This window comes from Amphimedon queenslandica, unplaced genomic scaffold (genome assembly GCF_000090795.2).
Source record: "Amphimedon queenslandica unplaced genomic scaffold, v1.1 AMPQUscaffold_13468, whole genome shotgun sequence".
Classification (NCBI taxonomy): Eukaryota; Metazoa; Porifera; class Demospongiae; order Haplosclerida; family Niphatidae; genus Amphimedon; species Amphimedon queenslandica.
Window position 1 is genome coordinate 55,288 of NW_003546296.1, and position 15,225 is coordinate 70,512.

General features: G+C 35.0%; 6 protein-coding genes across 8 annotated transcripts in view; all 6 read right to left on the bottom strand.

Moving 5' to 3' along the window:
- Positions 1-53: 53 nt before the first annotated feature.
- Positions 54-811, bottom strand: LOC109580995 (uncharacterized). Its single transcript, XM_019994676.1, has 4 exons — positions 607-811; positions 330-562; positions 221-276; positions 54-172 (listed from the first exon to the last, which is right to left on the bottom strand). Exons 1-4 carry the CDS (start codon positions 727-729, stop codon positions 54-56), a joined length of 531 nt encoding a protein of 176 aa, XP_019850235.1. The 5' UTR covers positions 730-811.
- Positions 812-1,352: 541 nt separating this feature from the next.
- On the bottom strand, positions 1,353-4,360 carry LOC109580971 (uncharacterized). 3 transcript variants are annotated; one of them, XM_019994616.1, is made up of 10 exons: positions 4,271-4,360; positions 3,785-4,202; positions 3,520-3,549; positions 2,925-3,366; positions 2,642-2,876; positions 2,540-2,595; positions 2,376-2,486; positions 2,144-2,290; positions 1,900-2,099; positions 1,353-1,850 (listed from the first exon to the last, which is right to left on the bottom strand). In XM_019994616.1, exons 2-10 carry the CDS (start codon positions 4,103-4,105, stop codon positions 1,452-1,454), a joined length of 1,941 nt encoding a protein of 646 aa, XP_019850175.1. In that variant the 5' UTR covers positions 4,106-4,202; positions 4,271-4,360; the 3' UTR covers positions 1,353-1,451. The 3 variants fall into 3 exon arrangements, with proteins under 3 accessions (XP_019850175.1, XP_019850176.1, XP_019850177.1); XM_019994617.1 differs by having other exon boundaries at positions 3,785-4,233; positions 4,271-4,341; XM_019994618.1 differs by having other exon boundaries at positions 3,785-4,118; positions 4,271-4,318.
- Positions 4,361-5,112: 752 nt separating this feature from the next.
- LOC109580975 (uncharacterized) lies at positions 5,113-7,767 on the bottom strand. Its single transcript, XM_019994620.1, has 9 exons — positions 7,367-7,767; positions 7,168-7,233; positions 6,626-7,061; positions 6,342-6,573; positions 6,239-6,294; positions 6,086-6,190; positions 5,882-6,028; positions 5,631-5,830; positions 5,113-5,570 (listed from the first exon to the last, which is right to left on the bottom strand). The coding sequence occupies exons 1-9, from the start codon at positions 7,676-7,678 to the stop codon at positions 5,160-5,162; spliced, it is 1,965 nt and encodes a 654-aa protein (XP_019850179.1). The 5' UTR covers positions 7,679-7,767; the 3' UTR covers positions 5,113-5,159.
- A 14-nt stretch (positions 7,768-7,781) lies between these two features.
- On the bottom strand, positions 7,782-10,463 carry LOC109580976 (uncharacterized). Its single transcript, XM_019994621.1, has 9 exons — positions 10,063-10,463; positions 9,944-10,009; positions 9,357-9,792; positions 9,082-9,301; positions 8,981-9,036; positions 8,825-8,929; positions 8,625-8,771; positions 8,374-8,573; positions 7,782-8,276 (listed from the first exon to the last, which is right to left on the bottom strand). The coding sequence occupies exons 1-9, from the start codon at positions 10,375-10,377 to the stop codon at positions 7,869-7,871; spliced, it is 1,953 nt and encodes a 650-aa protein (XP_019850180.1). The 5' UTR covers positions 10,378-10,463; the 3' UTR covers positions 7,782-7,868.
- Positions 10,464-10,509: 46 nt separating this feature from the next.
- Positions 10,510-13,103, bottom strand: LOC109580977 (uncharacterized). Its single transcript, XM_019994622.1, has 9 exons — positions 12,742-13,103; positions 12,587-12,652; positions 12,051-12,477; positions 11,766-11,994; positions 11,663-11,718; positions 11,502-11,606; positions 11,303-11,449; positions 11,052-11,251; positions 10,510-10,981 (listed from the first exon to the last, which is right to left on the bottom strand). The coding sequence occupies exons 1-9, from the start codon at positions 13,018-13,020 to the stop codon at positions 10,616-10,618; spliced, it is 1,875 nt and encodes a 624-aa protein (XP_019850181.1). The 5' UTR covers positions 13,021-13,103; the 3' UTR covers positions 10,510-10,615.
- Positions 13,094-15,225, bottom strand: part of LOC100636490 (lisH domain-containing protein ARMC9-like) — a 6,116-nt gene continuing 3,984 nt past the window's right edge. Inside the window, exons 13-18 of the mRNA XM_011404584.2 lie at positions 14,112-14,186; positions 13,906-14,014; positions 13,810-13,859; positions 13,634-13,729; positions 13,320-13,431; positions 13,094-13,264 (exon numbers count right to left, since the gene is read on the bottom strand). Of these exons, the coding sequence (XP_011402886.1) occupies positions 13,170-13,264; positions 13,320-13,431; positions 13,634-13,729; positions 13,810-13,859; positions 13,906-14,014; positions 14,112-14,186 (537 nt within the window). The 3' untranslated portion in view covers positions 13,094-13,169. The remainder of the gene's footprint in view (positions 13,265-13,319; positions 13,432-13,633; positions 13,730-13,809; positions 13,860-13,905; positions 14,015-14,111; positions 14,187-15,225) is intronic.

The window sequence follows — 15,225 nt, forward strand, 5'->3', positions numbered from 1 at the left end:
TACAATACCTATGCATCATAAAAAAGGTTGATGTATTCTCTTTATACCTTTGTTCAATACTTACCAGATATAGTACAAAAGGTTGTTGATTCATTAAGAGTAGAGAAAAGGTCGTCTTCAGAATTGCAGAATAACTGCTCATTGGCAACAGATGAAATGTAAAATATGATATCTGAATTAAATAAAAACTTAAATCAATTTGTAATTGATCTGACTATACCTTCAAAGCAGTATGTAATTGCAGCATAGAGAACAAATACAGTTGGGAACTTGCATCTATTAAATATGACAAAATTTAGTTATAGCATCTTGTATATGATAGATATTACATTATTTTGTAACGAAATCCAGCAATGATAAAAGTTATAGAGGAAATGATTAAATCGAACCCAGCTACCAATCCTGAGAGCAGTAACAAAGCATTTTTATTACTATAATGACTCCATCGACTGCAAATGGGATAACAGACTCCAAATTCAGCATTGTAGTAAAAGTCTTCACTGCAGTTTAAAGCACTGGTGCTTGGTCCAGTGTTTATCAAATTAGTTCTTTTGCTATGTCTCTATTATAGATATTGGTGAATGCAATATGGTTTTTGTGTCTTACCTCTGTGAAGTAGAGTATAATGGGAACTATTAGTATACCAACACTTCCAAGTAGTAACAGAACTAGGATCACTGGTATGATGGATCTCTTAGCAGCAAGGGCAATCTTGCTTTTTACCATCATTGGAGGCAGTGATTAAGGATCAAAGGTCAATCAGCAACTCTTATAACTGAACCAGCTGCATAGTTTATGCTGTACGTGCATGTGGGTGTATGTTTAATTAAATACTTTTAATTTGTATCCATAATTAAATAACAATGATGCTAGTCCATCCCCCATTGTAACATGATGACGTTATAATGCCAACAAGTATTTATAAACTTGTCTCCTTTAAAAAATAAACAGAAATAGCTTCTGCTTATGCCGGCATGCATCAATAACTGACCAAAAAATCAGTACTCCATGCAGACATTGATATCAGACTTACCTAAAGTGCTTATTATTAAGCACTTTAGGTATGTCAATCTGAACTATGTAAGTTGTAACTGCTACATGATGTTGAACAATAGATAATAGTATAGTAAAATACTTTTAAAATTAAATTAATTATCATATCAATCTCTCAGGGGGTGGTCCAAATGGTAACACATTGACATTGCTATACATTGTCAGAGTTAGCAGTACCAAAACCTGTACATATACATCTAGCATGCATAGTAGATCAAGTAGATATATTAGTTATTTTGAAGAATTCTCTTCTATACAATTTTGGCAAAACTTGTGCTGCGACCGTGACATTGACATTATTTTGTCAGAGTTAGCAAGACTATAATCAAGTAAATCATTTTTACATGAATTCACACAATAAACTAATTATTTCCCTCCATTACTCACAATAGTTATTTTTAGTCATCGTCTATAATGGAATAATTTGTCACCTTTCCTTTATAATGATACAGCTTGCGTACACAGAAATTGGCTACAGATCTCCAATTGACAACATAAATGAGGATAATGATCGTAATAAAGCCCATTAGGATGTAAGTACTTGCAGCCAGTGGTACATAGTTGTACTTTTCATAAGTTGTACTGCAATTATAGTTGTGGTGTGTTCCAAATGCCTCACACTCAAAGTATTCTGCAACACTGTTCACATATTTATCTTGAGTTGAACTGATTACACTGAAATAGGACATCATCATCAAACCAAACAAACTATAATATGCCAAAAAGAATAATAGCTTCATCTCTGCTAGTGTCATTTTTAATGGAGAGTTCCTTTTGCGAAAGAATATATTTTGATGCTATGGACAAAAATTTAATAAAATAATATTCGCATATTTTTATGGTTACTTTTTGCAGCCTCCAAAAGACCAGTACTAGGCAGCAGACGCCAATAGCAAGGAGTATATTAAGAGGAAAAATAAGTGAATAGTAACGCAAGTTGCTATTTCTAGGCACGCAGAAATAAGTTGGCATTGAATAAAGAGCATAACTTCCCCAATCTTTAACCAACAGTGCCAGCAGTACACCAGGAACAGGAAAAGTCACACCTTTTAATATTCAGCATAACATACACTAAATCATAATCCCTTACCCAGTATCAGTAGGACGATGTGTATGAACTTGTCTTTGTCCTTATGCGTTTTAGCAAACACTGGAAACATTATCTTGTAAAATATCGACATGACATGGAAAAACCACCAAAGAGTCATATTGAGAAAGAAGTATTGGAAGACAGCTCCTGAGGAACAAATGCAAATACACACATTTATAATTATGAATATGTACATGTACATGTATACCACTGGTACATGTTCATATTATACCTGTCACTTTGCAGTAGGTTGTTGAGTTGCTCTTATAAGTTTCCAAAAGATCTTTGGAGGTACAAAAGAGGCTATTAGTTTTGTCCAATTTAGGAATGATTACAAAAATAGCTAAAAGTGATCATTTGGAATTGATAAATTAAAAGTGTCATACTTTCACTTACCCACCACACAGACACCAATTGTCAAATAAATCAGAAAAATTGACGGAAAAATCAACCTAGTCAACTTCATAATACTAATAAAAATAATTATTATGAACATACATAATTTTCCTCCGAATAAATGAAGCTATTAAGACAATAATTCCCATAAATAAAACAAAAACAGCTACTGCTAATTGTGTATCTGTTTCTATCTTTGCATTAAGTTCGCTATAAGTTTCATAAGAACCACATATGGGACGGCAAGGCCCTGACCCATTGTGTTGATAAAAGTCCTCAGAACAATGAGAAATGTTTAAAATAGGCATGTTACCAGTGGATGAGTTTATAGGGATGCCTATGAATATTAAATCGCATTAAGTTTTTAATATTGATGGTTTTTTACCTGATGAAATAAAATCAGAGCAATTTGGTGTTTGTATTCCATTTTCATAAGCATAATCCCATTCTGTTGCACACACATCTGTACTAACATAACTACAAAACTCTCTTGATGGCAAATACTCCTCTCCATTTGAGCAATTACAAAGTGGAAATGAAAACTGACAGACAAACATGGTACCAGCTATCCTACAGTCTTCTTTGACATCAGGACTTTGCAATGCTTCTAATAAAAACTTGGCTTGTTCCTCCTTGTTATTCTGATCAGATGAGGAACTAATGAATATGTCCTCATTGTATCCAATGGTACAAGACTGCCACTTGCTGAGAAATGCTTTACAAGTTGACCCTATATAATGGACTGGTGTACATGAGTCAAGATTGCTTGAGACAGTTTGTGCTAATGTGTCACAATTGGATGGCTCTTTCAATCCATAAGCTGAACACTAAAATAAAAGAAGGAAAATAGATATGAATGAGAGAACAATGTCCCTGTATGCAGTATAACGCTAATGTCAGCTAAGCATTGTTAACTAAACCAACTGCTGGCAGCGCTGGGTCATTCCTGTATAATGCATATGGTGTGTTAAGCACATTACCTTGGCCTCTTTAAATGATGAAGATATACTCTACAGAAATAAAAATTAAAATAACGATAGTAGCAACACCTCAAGCTTCTAAGTAATGCTATAGTACTTATCATCAGATTATCTAATTCAAGTCATAGCTTATCAAAACAGGAGTACTAGTCGATTTACTCATATGAGCATAGATATCTATGATATGAGGAACTTTGAACTATGAATTGAGCCCATCTTATTTGCCATGAATAAAAATGTTGCATATACATATGCATGTACTCACCTCTTTAATGTGTATTCCTATGGGTACAAGGAATAGTGCCACGAAAAAGAGGAGAACAGTTATCAGTATTGCAATCTCCAGGAACTTTGCTAGTCTTGAGGGCATCAAACAGCAACCACAGAACTTTATTCTATCAACTTGGGTGGTTCTACAATCCCAAGAATTAGTGTCCTTTTCATTCTTTGATCCTCCAGTGCTTTCAAAACCAGCAGCAGCAGTGGTTGAAAGAGACATCTCAATCTTTTCACTGTTGTCCCTATTCACGACAAGAGGCTGCTTGCTATTACTTATAGAGGGGCTATCGCTGTTCACAGTAGCCATCTTGGTCTAATATCTAGTGAAGAAGAGAATTAGAGCCTGGGTCTACAAAGGGAGGTGTGAGCTTTGAGGAGAGTGTTTAAGAAATTGATACACAAATCTAATGATAGAGCCAGAATAGAAAAAAGTTTCTAGAGATAGGTATTTGTATAATGTAGACAGACTTACTCTGTACTAATCTAACAGGGCAGCAAAAAGTTTCTGTGCAACTATGGAGCTCCAGCATGCAGCAACCATAGATAATAGAGTAAATGAAAGGGATTGGAAACGGAGGCGTGGGCGTAGCCCAACCTCCATTCATTTGTATTGCTGCTAGGCTGACAGAGGCTCGTTGAAATTTTTTGTCACAATTTACCCTTGATTTTCTTTCTTTTAGGAGCAATATCTCGCAAACAAGTGTTCCTATGCAAGTGAAATTAATGCATCAAGAAGCCTAATGTTTCCTCTTTATAATTCTGTTTTCTATTGTACAGATAATTTTACCATGTTAATGTTATGGCACTTTTAAAACCATAAAATGTATTTTTTGCCATTATAATCCCTTTTTTGAAAACAAGCTAGAGTAAAATGCAATATCTTTATAATCATATGAAAGAGTTTCCATTTGCATATCGAATGATACTAGTTAGGGTTAGAATCCATGAAGCATGAGTTTGTTACTACAGAAAAAGGGCGGAAAATGAAAAAATTTTGTTGTACCTATAACTCGTTGCAAAATAATGTTGTAGAAGTAAAAACCTTGCTGCAGGTAGGCCAACACTTTCTATATCGAACGGTAGGTATATCATAAGTAAGCGTCCTCTTGGATCTCCATAAATATCCTTCGAAGTCCTTCCAGTACAGCCTCACTAATGGAGGAGATGGGAAATCAACCAGGTATTGGGCCGGTAACCAATAGCAACATCAACCAGCCTACGCCCCCGTTTCCAATCCCTGTGTACTCTAATATCTATGCAGCAACACCCAATTTATAGCCACGCCTAGACAGGAAGCGTTTACACCCACACAAATAATTATTACTAAGACAACAGCGCAGTCATTAATCATTATACAATTTTCACTCAGAATTATGTTCTATATATGTGTCCAGATTTGTTCTGGTGTATTTTCTTCTTCTTCGAATTGAAAGGCAAAAGGTAGCAACAGCTCTCCAATTGCAGACGTAGACAAGGATAGCAGTCGTTACAAAACCCAATAGTAGATAAACTACCACTGAAAAATATGGATAATCGTATTTTTCAAAATCCATAGGACACTGATCATATGATGACACATTAGGGTGAACTCCAAATGCTTGACACTCAAAATATTTTTTAATTCCACTTTTGTATTTATCCCGAGTTGCAGTAGCTGCACCAAAATAAGCTAACGAGACTATACCAAATATGCTAAAGAATACCAGAGTAAATAACAGCTTTATTTCAGGCAGTGAGATTGGAGATGACTTCCGAAGCAATGCAGTTCGATGCTACAAAAGATATTGTAAGAGAAATTGTGTATAAAACTATAATTGTGATTCGTCACTTACTTTCTGCAGTCTCCAGAATATTAAAACTAAGCAAAATAAACCAATGCCAAGAAGTACATTGAGTGGTAAGAGGAGAGCATAATACTGCAAGTCGGGATTTCTTGGAACACACACATAAGAGGGGAATGTGAATATAGTATAAGACTTATACTTATTAACAGTCAGTGCCAATATTACACCAGGAATAGGAATTAAAATACCTTTAAAAGAGAAACCAAGGTTAGAATAGTTACAATAAGCATTCACTATACCTAGTATTAATAAGACAATGTGTATAAATTTGTCTTTTTCCTTATGCTCCTTAGCAAACACTGGAAACATTATTTTATAAAATACTGAGATGACATTGAAACACCACCAAAGTGTCATGTTTAAGTAAAAATAGTGAAAAATAGCCCCTGTTGGTATAAAAGATTTGTGGTTTAAAGTTAGTATTAAAAGGATGCATATAGTACCTGTTACTTTACAGTAAGTGGTTGGATGATTAAAAGCTTCTAAGAAATCTTCAGAGGAGCAGTACAGATGTTTGAAGTCAAGTATTGATACAAATATGAATATAGCTATACAGAGATTAAGGATGTTAGGAATGTAATGATATCCAGGCTTACATAGTATGCACAAGCCAATTGTCATATAAACCAAAAATATTGATGGGAATGACAACCTATGTAGATACAACAAGTTAAAATTAAAGCAGTTAATTATACTTACATTACTCTCCAGCGAATGACAGAAACTATCAATACTAGTATTCCAACAGATGAACTAATGATAGTTGCAATTAGCTGAGTCACTTGTTGTGTCCTTGCATTTCTTGGACTATAAGTTTTAAACTCTCCACATTGAGGACGACAGGAGCCATTAACACAACGAAATCCATCAGACTCAGCACAAACGATTGTACTGCAGTTTGAGATAATACTACTACTGTTATCTGAATCACCTACATGTATTAATAATGCATAATGATATTGAAATTAACTAATTTAAAGAACCTGTAGAAGGTAGTTCTAAACAATCTGGTAAAACACCTTGTCCAAGAATGCTAATAGCTTCTTGCCATTCAGCACTACAGACTTGAGTACTGACGTAATTGCAAAATTCTCTTGATGGTAGATACTCTTTTCCAGTTACACAGTCACACAAAGGGAATGAGTACTGACAAACAAACTCACTGCCAGCAGATCTACACTCTTCACTAACTGAAGAACTTTGCAGTGCTTGTAATACAAAGCTAACTTCACTCGTCATCAGCTTTTGGGATGAGTTAATATAAATGCCATCAGTGGCCCCAATAGCACAAGACTGCCACTCTTGAAGATAACTCTTGCAGGTTGAACCAGTATAGTTTACAGCTACACATGACGCATTGCTTGCAATACCAATAGACTCATCCTCACATGTTGATGATCTAGCACCATAGCCTTGACACTATAGAGTTGTTATGTGGGAGAGAAAGTGAAGGGAGTGCATATCAAAATCAACTATGAAATTCCAATACACAATACATAAAATAACAATATTATGTTATGCTTACTTGGCCTGACACTGGATGAAATGACCCATTAGTTGTATCAAGGGAACTTGAATTTGTCGACAGTTCCTAGAGAAGGATTTCAAATGGTAAATATTATTAGCATCATTGAATTGATGGGAAATGACATTGATATTAAAGCAGAAATTTTAGCTGCACTAGATATAAAATGCTTATACAGAACCCAAATCTATAATCTTACTTCAGATATATGAACTGCCACTGGAACAAAAGACATAATGACAACAAAAAGAAGTATTAGCATCAGCAGTATGATTTCCAGTGGCTTAGCTATTTTTGAAGGCATCATGCAACAGCAGCCACAGAATCTAATCTTATCTTTAGAGGGTTTGAAATGCCAAGCACCATCTGGCTTCTTTTCAACTGGTGGATTGGTGGCAATAGGTGGGTCTCTGTCTTCTACAGAGTGAGACAACTCAACCTCCTTCTTCTCCACCTCAGAAAGAAGCGGCACTCTCTTGCTATTGACAGATGCCTCAAAGTACATCGTCATTATTCCAGAAAAGAGCTAGAATATAGAGCAATGTCTGCCTCAAGGAGAAAGAGCTGCTTAGCTAGCACTGATGAACCAACCCACCCATGAATAATACTAAAAATAATTAAAATCATAGCCTGCTTGACCACTCACTCATGAAATTCTATCAACAATTACACTTTTAGTTATAAAAACAGTCACACAAAAATTATCCAGAGTTATGTTCTATATAAGTGTCTAGATTTGCTTTGGTGTATCTTTGTTTTCGATAACATAGCTTTGAAAGACAGCTACATACAGCTCTCCAGTTGCAGACATAGATGAGATTAGCAGTAGTTATAAAACCCAATAGCAGGTAAACTATCACTGCAAAATCTGGATAAGTATATTGTCGAAAATCTGCAGGATCACATCGTTTGACATTTGGATCAATTCCAAATGCTTGGCATTCGAAATATTTTTTGATTCCAGTTGTGTATTTATCCTGAGTTGCAGTAGCTGCACCAAAATAATATAGAATGATTATACCAAATATGCTGAAAAATAGTAGTGTAAATAACAGCTTTATTTCTGGTAAAGCAATTGGAGATGATTTCCGAAGCAATGCAGTTCGATGCTATGAAAAGTAAATAGAGCAAGAGAGCAAGAGAGAGAGAGAGAGAGAGAAAGGTCATGAAACTGAGAGTATATACTGAATAAATGATCCAGCTTACTTTCTGCAGTCTCCAGAATATTAAAACTAAACAAAATAAACCAATGCAAAGAAGTACATTGAGAGGAAGAAGGAGAGAATAATACTGCAATTCACCATTTCTTGGAACACACACATAAGAAGGGAATGTGAACAAAGTATAAGATTTATACTTCTCAACAGTCAGTGCCAACGATACACCAGGAATAGGAATTAAAATACCTTTAAAATAGAAACCACAGTTAGAATAGTTACAATAAGCATTCACTATACCTAGTATTAATAGGACAATGTGTATAAATTTGTCTTTTTCCTTATGCTCCTTAGCAAACACTGGAAACATTACCTTATAAAATACTGACATGACATGAAAGAACCACCAAAGTGTCATGTTTAAGTAAAAATAGTGAAAAATAGCCCCTATACAAGAAGTTCATGATTTCATTAATCTTTAAAAAGTTAAATATATATACCTGTTACTTTACAGTAAGTGGTTGAATTGTTAAAAGTTTCTATCAAATCTTCAGAGGAGCAGTATAAATCTTTAAAGTCAATTACTGATACAAGCACAAATACAGCTATACAGAGATTAAGGATGCATTACAAATAGAAATGATATCCAGACTTACATAGTATGCACAAGCCAACTGTCATATAAACCAAAAAGATTGATGGATAAGTTAAGCTATGTAATAAAATAAAATTAAAGGAAACAATTAATTATGCTTACATTATTCTCCAGCGAATAAAAGAAACTATTAATACTATAATTCCAACCAATAGACTAACAATATTTGCAATTAGTTGTGTCACTTTATGTGTCAACACATTCTTTGAAGCCAAAGTTTGAAACTTATCACATCGAGGGCGACAGAAACCACCAATTAAACTAAATCCATCAGATTCAGCACAAACAATTGTACTGTTTAAAGTAAAATTGCTCGTGATGCCTATAAATGAACAGCAAAATTAATGTGTAAATCTAAAATAATTTCAGTATAGGACCTGTAGAAGGTAGTTTTAAACAATCTGGTAAAACACCTGGTCCAAAAGAGCTAATAGCTGCTTGCCATTCAGCACTACAGACTTGAGTACTGACATAATTGCAAAGTTCTCTTGATGGTAGATACTCTTTTCCAGCTACACAGTCACACAAAGTGAATGAGTACTGGCATAAAAATTCACTACCAGCAGATCTACACTCGTCACTAACTGAAGGATCTTGCAGTACTTGTAATAACCTGACTTTACTCTCTAGTTTTTGGGATGAGTTACTGGTAACGTAAATGTCATCACTGGTCCCAATAGCACAAGACTGCCACTCTTGAAGAATACTCTTACAGGTTGAACCAGTATAGCTAACAGCTACACATGAAGCATTGCTTGCAATACCAGTAGACTCATCCTCACATGTTGATGATCTAGCACCATAAGCTGGACACTAAAAGTGGGTCCAAAAAAGAATTGTTATATGTGGGGGAGAAATTTTGTATTCCCTTTACAAAATAAACTATGACATTCCAATTCATAATGTTTAAAACAACATTCAGTGCTTATTTGGTAAGTAAAAAAAGGCAACTATTAATGCTTACTTGGCCTGACACTGGATGAAAGAGTGACTCATTCTGTAAACCAGAGCTTGAATTCCTGGATGATTCCTAAATAATGTCACACACAGTAAGGTATAACTGATTAATCTATAATGTCTTACTTTATATACATAGTGTACTGCAACTGGAAAAAGACACATAATGACAACAAAAAGAAGTATTAGGACCAGCAGTATGATTTCCAGTGGCTTAGCTATCTTTGAAGGCATCATGCAACAGCAACCACAGAATCTAATTTTATCTTTAGATGGTTTGAAATCCCAAGCACCATCTGGCTTCTTTTCAACTGGTGGATTGGTGGCAATAGGTGGGTCCCTGTCTTCTACAGAGTGAGACAACTCAACTTCTTTCTTCTCCACGTCAGTAAGGAGCGGGACTCTCTTGCTATTGACAGATGCCTCAAAATACATTGCCATTATTCCAGAAAAGAACTAGAGTATAGTAATGTCTGTCTCAGAAATTTTATACCTTTGCTGACCTAGATTATAGCTAGTAGCTGAGCAGCCACGCCCGTGAACAAACCCACCCATGAACATTAACAGTAGATCTATAGTTATTATAAAACATAGCTACTATAATTTTAACTCACACACAAAGAACAGTACAGCAGTAATACAAAATTATTTAGAATTATGAGCTACATTGATAGTATATTCATTTTAAAGTGTTTCGTCTTCGATAACATAGCTTTGAAAGATAGCTACCTACAGCTCTCCAGTTGCAGACATAAATGAAAATAGCCGTTGTTATAAAACCCAATAGCAGGTAGTCCACTGCTAAAAAGTTTGGATAGGTATATGGTTCAAAATCCTTATCACATGTGACGTTAGGATGAACTCCAAATGCTTGACATTCAAAGTATTCTTCCAGTCCAGTTGTGTATTTATCTTGAGTTGCATTTGCTACACCAAAATAAGCCAACGTGATTATACCAAATATGCTGAAGAATAGTAGAGTAAATAACAGCTTTATCTCAGGCAGTGAGATTGGAGATGACTTCCGAAGCAATGCAGTTCGATGCTGTGAGAAATACATTCAGAAAGAGAGAAATTGAGTGAGAGAGATAGATAAATTCTAATAATCTGCTTACCTTGTGCAGTCTCCATAATATTAAAACTAAGCAAAATAAACCAATGCCAAGAAGTACATCAAGAGGAAGGAGGAGAGAATAATACTGCAATTCACCATTTCTTGGAACACACACATAAGAGGGGAATGTGAACAAAGTATAAGATTTATACTTCTTAACAGTCAGTGCCAGCAATACACCAGGAATAGGAATTAAAATACCTTTAAAAGAGAAACCAAGGTTAGAATAGTTACAATAAGCATTCACTATACCTAGTATTAATAGGACAATGTGTATAAATTTGTCTTTGTTCTTATGCTCCTTAGCAAACACTGGAAACATTACCTTATAAAATATCGACATGACATGAAAGAACCACCAAAGTGTCATGTTTAAGTAAAAATAGTGAAAAATAGCCCCTATATGAAAGATTAATGATTTAACTTAGTCTAAAAGGATGCACATATATACCTGTTACTTTACAGTAAGTGGTTGGATTGTTAAAAGCTTCTATCAAATCTTCAGAGGAGCAGTATAGACCTTTGAAGTCCATTACAGATACAAATACGAATACAGCTACAGTGGTTAAGCATGGAGTGCACAATAGGAATAATAATGATATCCAGGCTTACATAGTATGCACAATCCAACTGTCATGTAAACCAAAAATATTGACGGAAAAGTTAAGCTATAAAATTTTTAAAATATTCAAAGGAAATAGTTAATTATACTTACATTATTCTCCGGCGAATAAAAGAAATGATCAATACTATAATTCCAACAGATAAACTAGCAAAATTGGCAATTAGCTGTGCAGCTTTTTGTATCAATGCATTCTTTGGTGTATGAGTTTGAAACTTATCGCATTGAGGGTGACAGAAACCACCAATTAAACTAAATCCATCAGACTCAGCACAAACAATTGTACTGTTTGAAGTAATATTGCTCGTGTTATTTGAATTACCTATTAATAATGGATAATAATATTGAAATCTCATCAAAGTAATTTATCAGTAAAACCTGTAGAAGGTAGTTCTGAACAATCCGGTAAAACATTTTGTCCAAGAAAGTAAATAGCTGCTAGCCATTCAGCACTACAAACTTGAGTACTGACGTAATTGCAAAGCTCTCTTGATGGTAGATACTCTTTTCCAGTTACACAGTCACACAAAGGGAATGAGTACTGACAAACAAACTCACTACCAGCAGATCTACACTCTTCACTAACTGAAGGACTTTGCAGTACTTGCAATATGCTGAAAAGTGTTTGGGATAAGTTACTGGTAACATAAATGCCATCACTCGTCCCAATAGCACAAGACTGCCACTCTTGAAGAATACTCTTACAGGTTGAACCAGTATAGTTAACAGCTACACATGAAGCATTGCTTGCAATACCAATAGATTTATCTTCACATGATCTATTGAAAGCACCATAACCTGGACACTATAGGGTTGGGAAAATCAACTGTTAAATTCCAATTTATAATGTTTAAAACAACCGCAACATTCAGTGCTTATTTGGTGAGTAAAAAGAGGCAACTATTAACACTTACTTGGCCTGACACTGGATGAAATGTTGCCTCGTTCTGTAAACCAGAGCTTGAATCATTAGATGATTCCTAGAAAAATCCCACAGTATCTATGGTACCACACTGCCATAACTTATAAATCTATTAGACAGACTACTGATATCCCAATAATGCCTTACTTTGTATGCAATATGTACTACCAAGAGAGATAAAGAAATAACGACAACACAAAAAAGGATCAGCACCAGGAGTGTGATTTCCAGTGACTTAGCTAGTTTGGAAGGTATCCGCATGCCACAGCAACCACAGAATCTAATCCTCTTCTTAAAGTTTATAGAGGGATTGAAACCCCAAGGATCAGCTGACTTCTTTTCAACTGCTGCATTGGTAGAAAACTCTACCTCTTTTTTCTCCGCATTAGAAAGCAGAGGGACTCTTTTGCAATTGTCAGACGACATGGCTATTGATATTCCAATAAAATGGATGGAAGATGGGCAGCCACGCCTGCTTGATCACCCACGCAGTGTTAAATTATTTTCTAAATACATGTACAAGTCTAATGGCTGTAAGTGATACTATATGCTAATGCTATAGAATGTCTTTTCATTTATGAGCGTGGGGTCGTGTGTGGGCGGTTTGTAACAGATCCAGCTGTCATTCCTCCAGACGATCCATCAAATGACTTCTCCAGAACCCTAGCAACTGTACAGGAAATTAGAGAGAAAGAGAATAAGAGAAATATTTTCATTTGAAGTACCAAAGCTTTGAGCGGAATAGGATCTTGGTGAGAAGTGTATCGATTGCATTAGTGGAGTGACAGGTCTGCTCAATGGTGTACCAACAGTATGACCAGTGGCACCATTGGGAATCTATAGTGTAGAAGAGAGGAAAGAAAGGGCAAATGAATGGAAAATAGCAGCAACAAAACCAGACAGTGATTAACATTATAAAATAAAGTTAAAATTAATGAGAATACATTTTTGTTAGCAGCTTAGTATCTCCTTAAATTAATTTTTATTCCTTTCTAAAGATGACAGGCCCAGCTAAGCTGAACAACATTAAATGCTTCACCTTGTTGCTAATGTAGTAGCTTCTCAATAAATCTTCACCAGAAGTTACTGAGAATTCAATCTCATCTTCATCACCATCAAGAACATCAGGATCATCCTATAAATAGTAACGGAATAATGACGACATCATTAAAACCAGTAAAAATAGTAACACATTCACACTGTACAATAATTGACCTCTTCTTCTTCTTCGCTTTCATCTTCTCCGTTTTTAGTTCCTTCGACGTCTAAAATAAAATCTTATTCTTTACAATCTCAGTTTGTCAGTCCTACCATCATTATCACTTGATGTCGATCTTAGCCTGTCCAGTATAAACTTCAGTTGACTCTGGAGTTCAGGAGGATTCACTCTCATGGCTGAATCCAATACCTCACTCATATCCTAGTAAAGCAATGAGCCCAATGTAATGATCATAGCACCATGTTAAGAGTATTTATTAGACAATTTGAAAGTCTCAGACATCAGGCTGTTATCTTACCATATCATTAGCTGCTTGACGTATTTCAGGTAACTCCAGTAAACTATACAGTATACCATTGATGTACGAGCGGACCTATAATATTAAAAAAGAAGCATAATATGGAACGCTATTGTTTTTACAAAGATGGCTTGTTTTTTTAAATGGTCATAACTTTAAAACTATTTGTCAGAATCAGTTCAAACTTGCTACATACAATGTAGCATAAGTACATCAATATGAATCAGAAAATGTAATAAAAATTTGGGGTGATTTTGGGGCCATTTTTTGAAAAAAACCATGGGCTATAGTACAGGGTATTTTTCAGAAATTTGCCTGTTTTTAAAAATGGCCGTAACTTGAAAAATTGAAGTCGGAATCGGCTCAAACTTGCTACACAGCATAAGTACATCAATATGTATCAGAAAATGTAATAAAAATTGGGGGTCATTTTTAGGCCATTTTTCGGAAAAAACCATGGGCTATAGTACAGGGATTTTTTCAGATTTTGGCCCATTTTTTAAAATGGCGGTAACTTTAAAAATTTAAGTTGGAATCGGCTCAAACTTGCTACACAGCATAAGTACATCAATATGTATCAGAAAATGTAATAAAAATTGGGGGTCATTTTTTGGCCATTTTTCGGAAAAAACCATGGGCTATAGTACAGGGATTTTTTCAGATTTTGGCCCATTTTTAAAAATGGCGGTAACTTTAAAAATTTAAGTCGGAATCGGCTCAAACTTGCTACACAGCATAAGTACATCAATATGTATCAGAAAATGTAATAAAAATTGGGGGTCATTTTTTGGCCATTTTTCGGAAAAAACCATGGGCTATAGTACAGGGATTTTTTCAGATTTTGGCCCATTTTTTAAAATGGCGGTAACTTTAAAAATTTAAGTCGGAATCGGCTCAAACTTGCTACACAGCATAAGGACATCAATATGTATCAGAAAATGTAATAAAAATTGGGGGTCATTTTTTGGCCATTTTTCGGGAAAAACCATGGGCTATAGTACAGGGATTTTTTCAGATTTTGGCCCATTTTTTAAAATGGCGGTAACTTTAAAAATTTAAGTTGGAATCGGCTCAAACTTGCTACACAGCATAAGTGCATCAATATGATCAGAAA

Excerpts from the sequence above, each read along its gene's own strand:
- LOC109580995 (XM_019994676.1), bottom strand. The coding sequence starts at position 729 with ATGATGGTAAAAAGCAAGATTGCCCTTGCTGCTAAGAGATCCATCATA. Across the intron at positions 563-606 it reads TTATACTCTACTTCACAGAG|AGACATAGCAAAAGAACTAA; the intron begins GTAAGACACAAA and ends TATCTATAATAG. Across the intron at positions 277-329 it reads GGATTTCGTTACAAAATAAT|ATGCAAGTTCCCAACTGTAT; the intron begins GTAATATCTATC and ends CATATTTAATAG.
- LOC109580971 (XM_019994616.1), bottom strand. The coding sequence starts at position 4,105 with ATGGCTACTGTGAACAGCGATAGCCCCTCTATAAGTAATAGCAAGCAG. Across the intron at positions 2,877-2,924 it reads CTCTGATTTTATTTCATCAG|GCATCCCTATAAACTCATCC; the intron begins GTAAAAAACCAT and ends TAATATTCATAG. Across the intron at positions 2,100-2,143 it reads CATCGTCCTACTGATACTGG|GTGTGACTTTTCCTGTTCCT; the intron begins GTAAGGGATTAT and ends GAATATTAAAAG.
- LOC109580975 (XM_019994620.1), bottom strand. The coding sequence starts at position 7,678 with ATGACGATGTACTTTGAGGCATCTGTCAATAGCAAGAGAGTGCCGCTT. Across the intron at positions 5,831-5,881 it reads CATTGTCTTATTAATACTAG|GTATTTTAATTCCTATTCCT; the intron begins GTATAGTGAATG and ends TCTCTTTTAAAG. Across the intron at positions 5,571-5,630 it reads TATTCTGGAGACTGCAGAAA|CATCGAACTGCATTGCTTCG; the intron begins GTAAGTGACGAA and ends TATCTTTTGTAG.
- LOC109580976 (XM_019994621.1), bottom strand. The coding sequence starts at position 10,377 with ATGGCAATGTATTTTGAGGCATCTGTCAATAGCAAGAGAGTCCCGCTC. Across the intron at positions 10,010-10,062 it reads CAGTACACTATGTATATAAA|GAATCATCCAGGAATTCAAG; the intron begins GTAAGACATTAT and ends GACATTATTTAG. Across the intron at positions 8,772-8,824 it reads CACTTACTGTAAAGTAACAG|GGGCTATTTTTCACTATTTT; the intron begins GTATATATATTT and ends CTTCTTGTATAG.
- LOC109580977 (XM_019994622.1), bottom strand. The coding sequence starts at position 13,020 with ATGTCGTCTGACAATTGCAAAAGAGTCCCTCTGCTTTCTAATGCGGAG. Across the intron at positions 11,995-12,050 it reads TTCAGAACTACCTTCTACAG|GTAATTCAAATAACACGAGC; the intron begins GTTTTACTGATA and ends CATTATTAATAG. Across the intron at positions 11,719-11,765 it reads TTTATTCGCCGGAGAATAAT|CTTAACTTTTCCGTCAATAT; the intron begins GTAAGTATAATT and ends AAAATTTTATAG.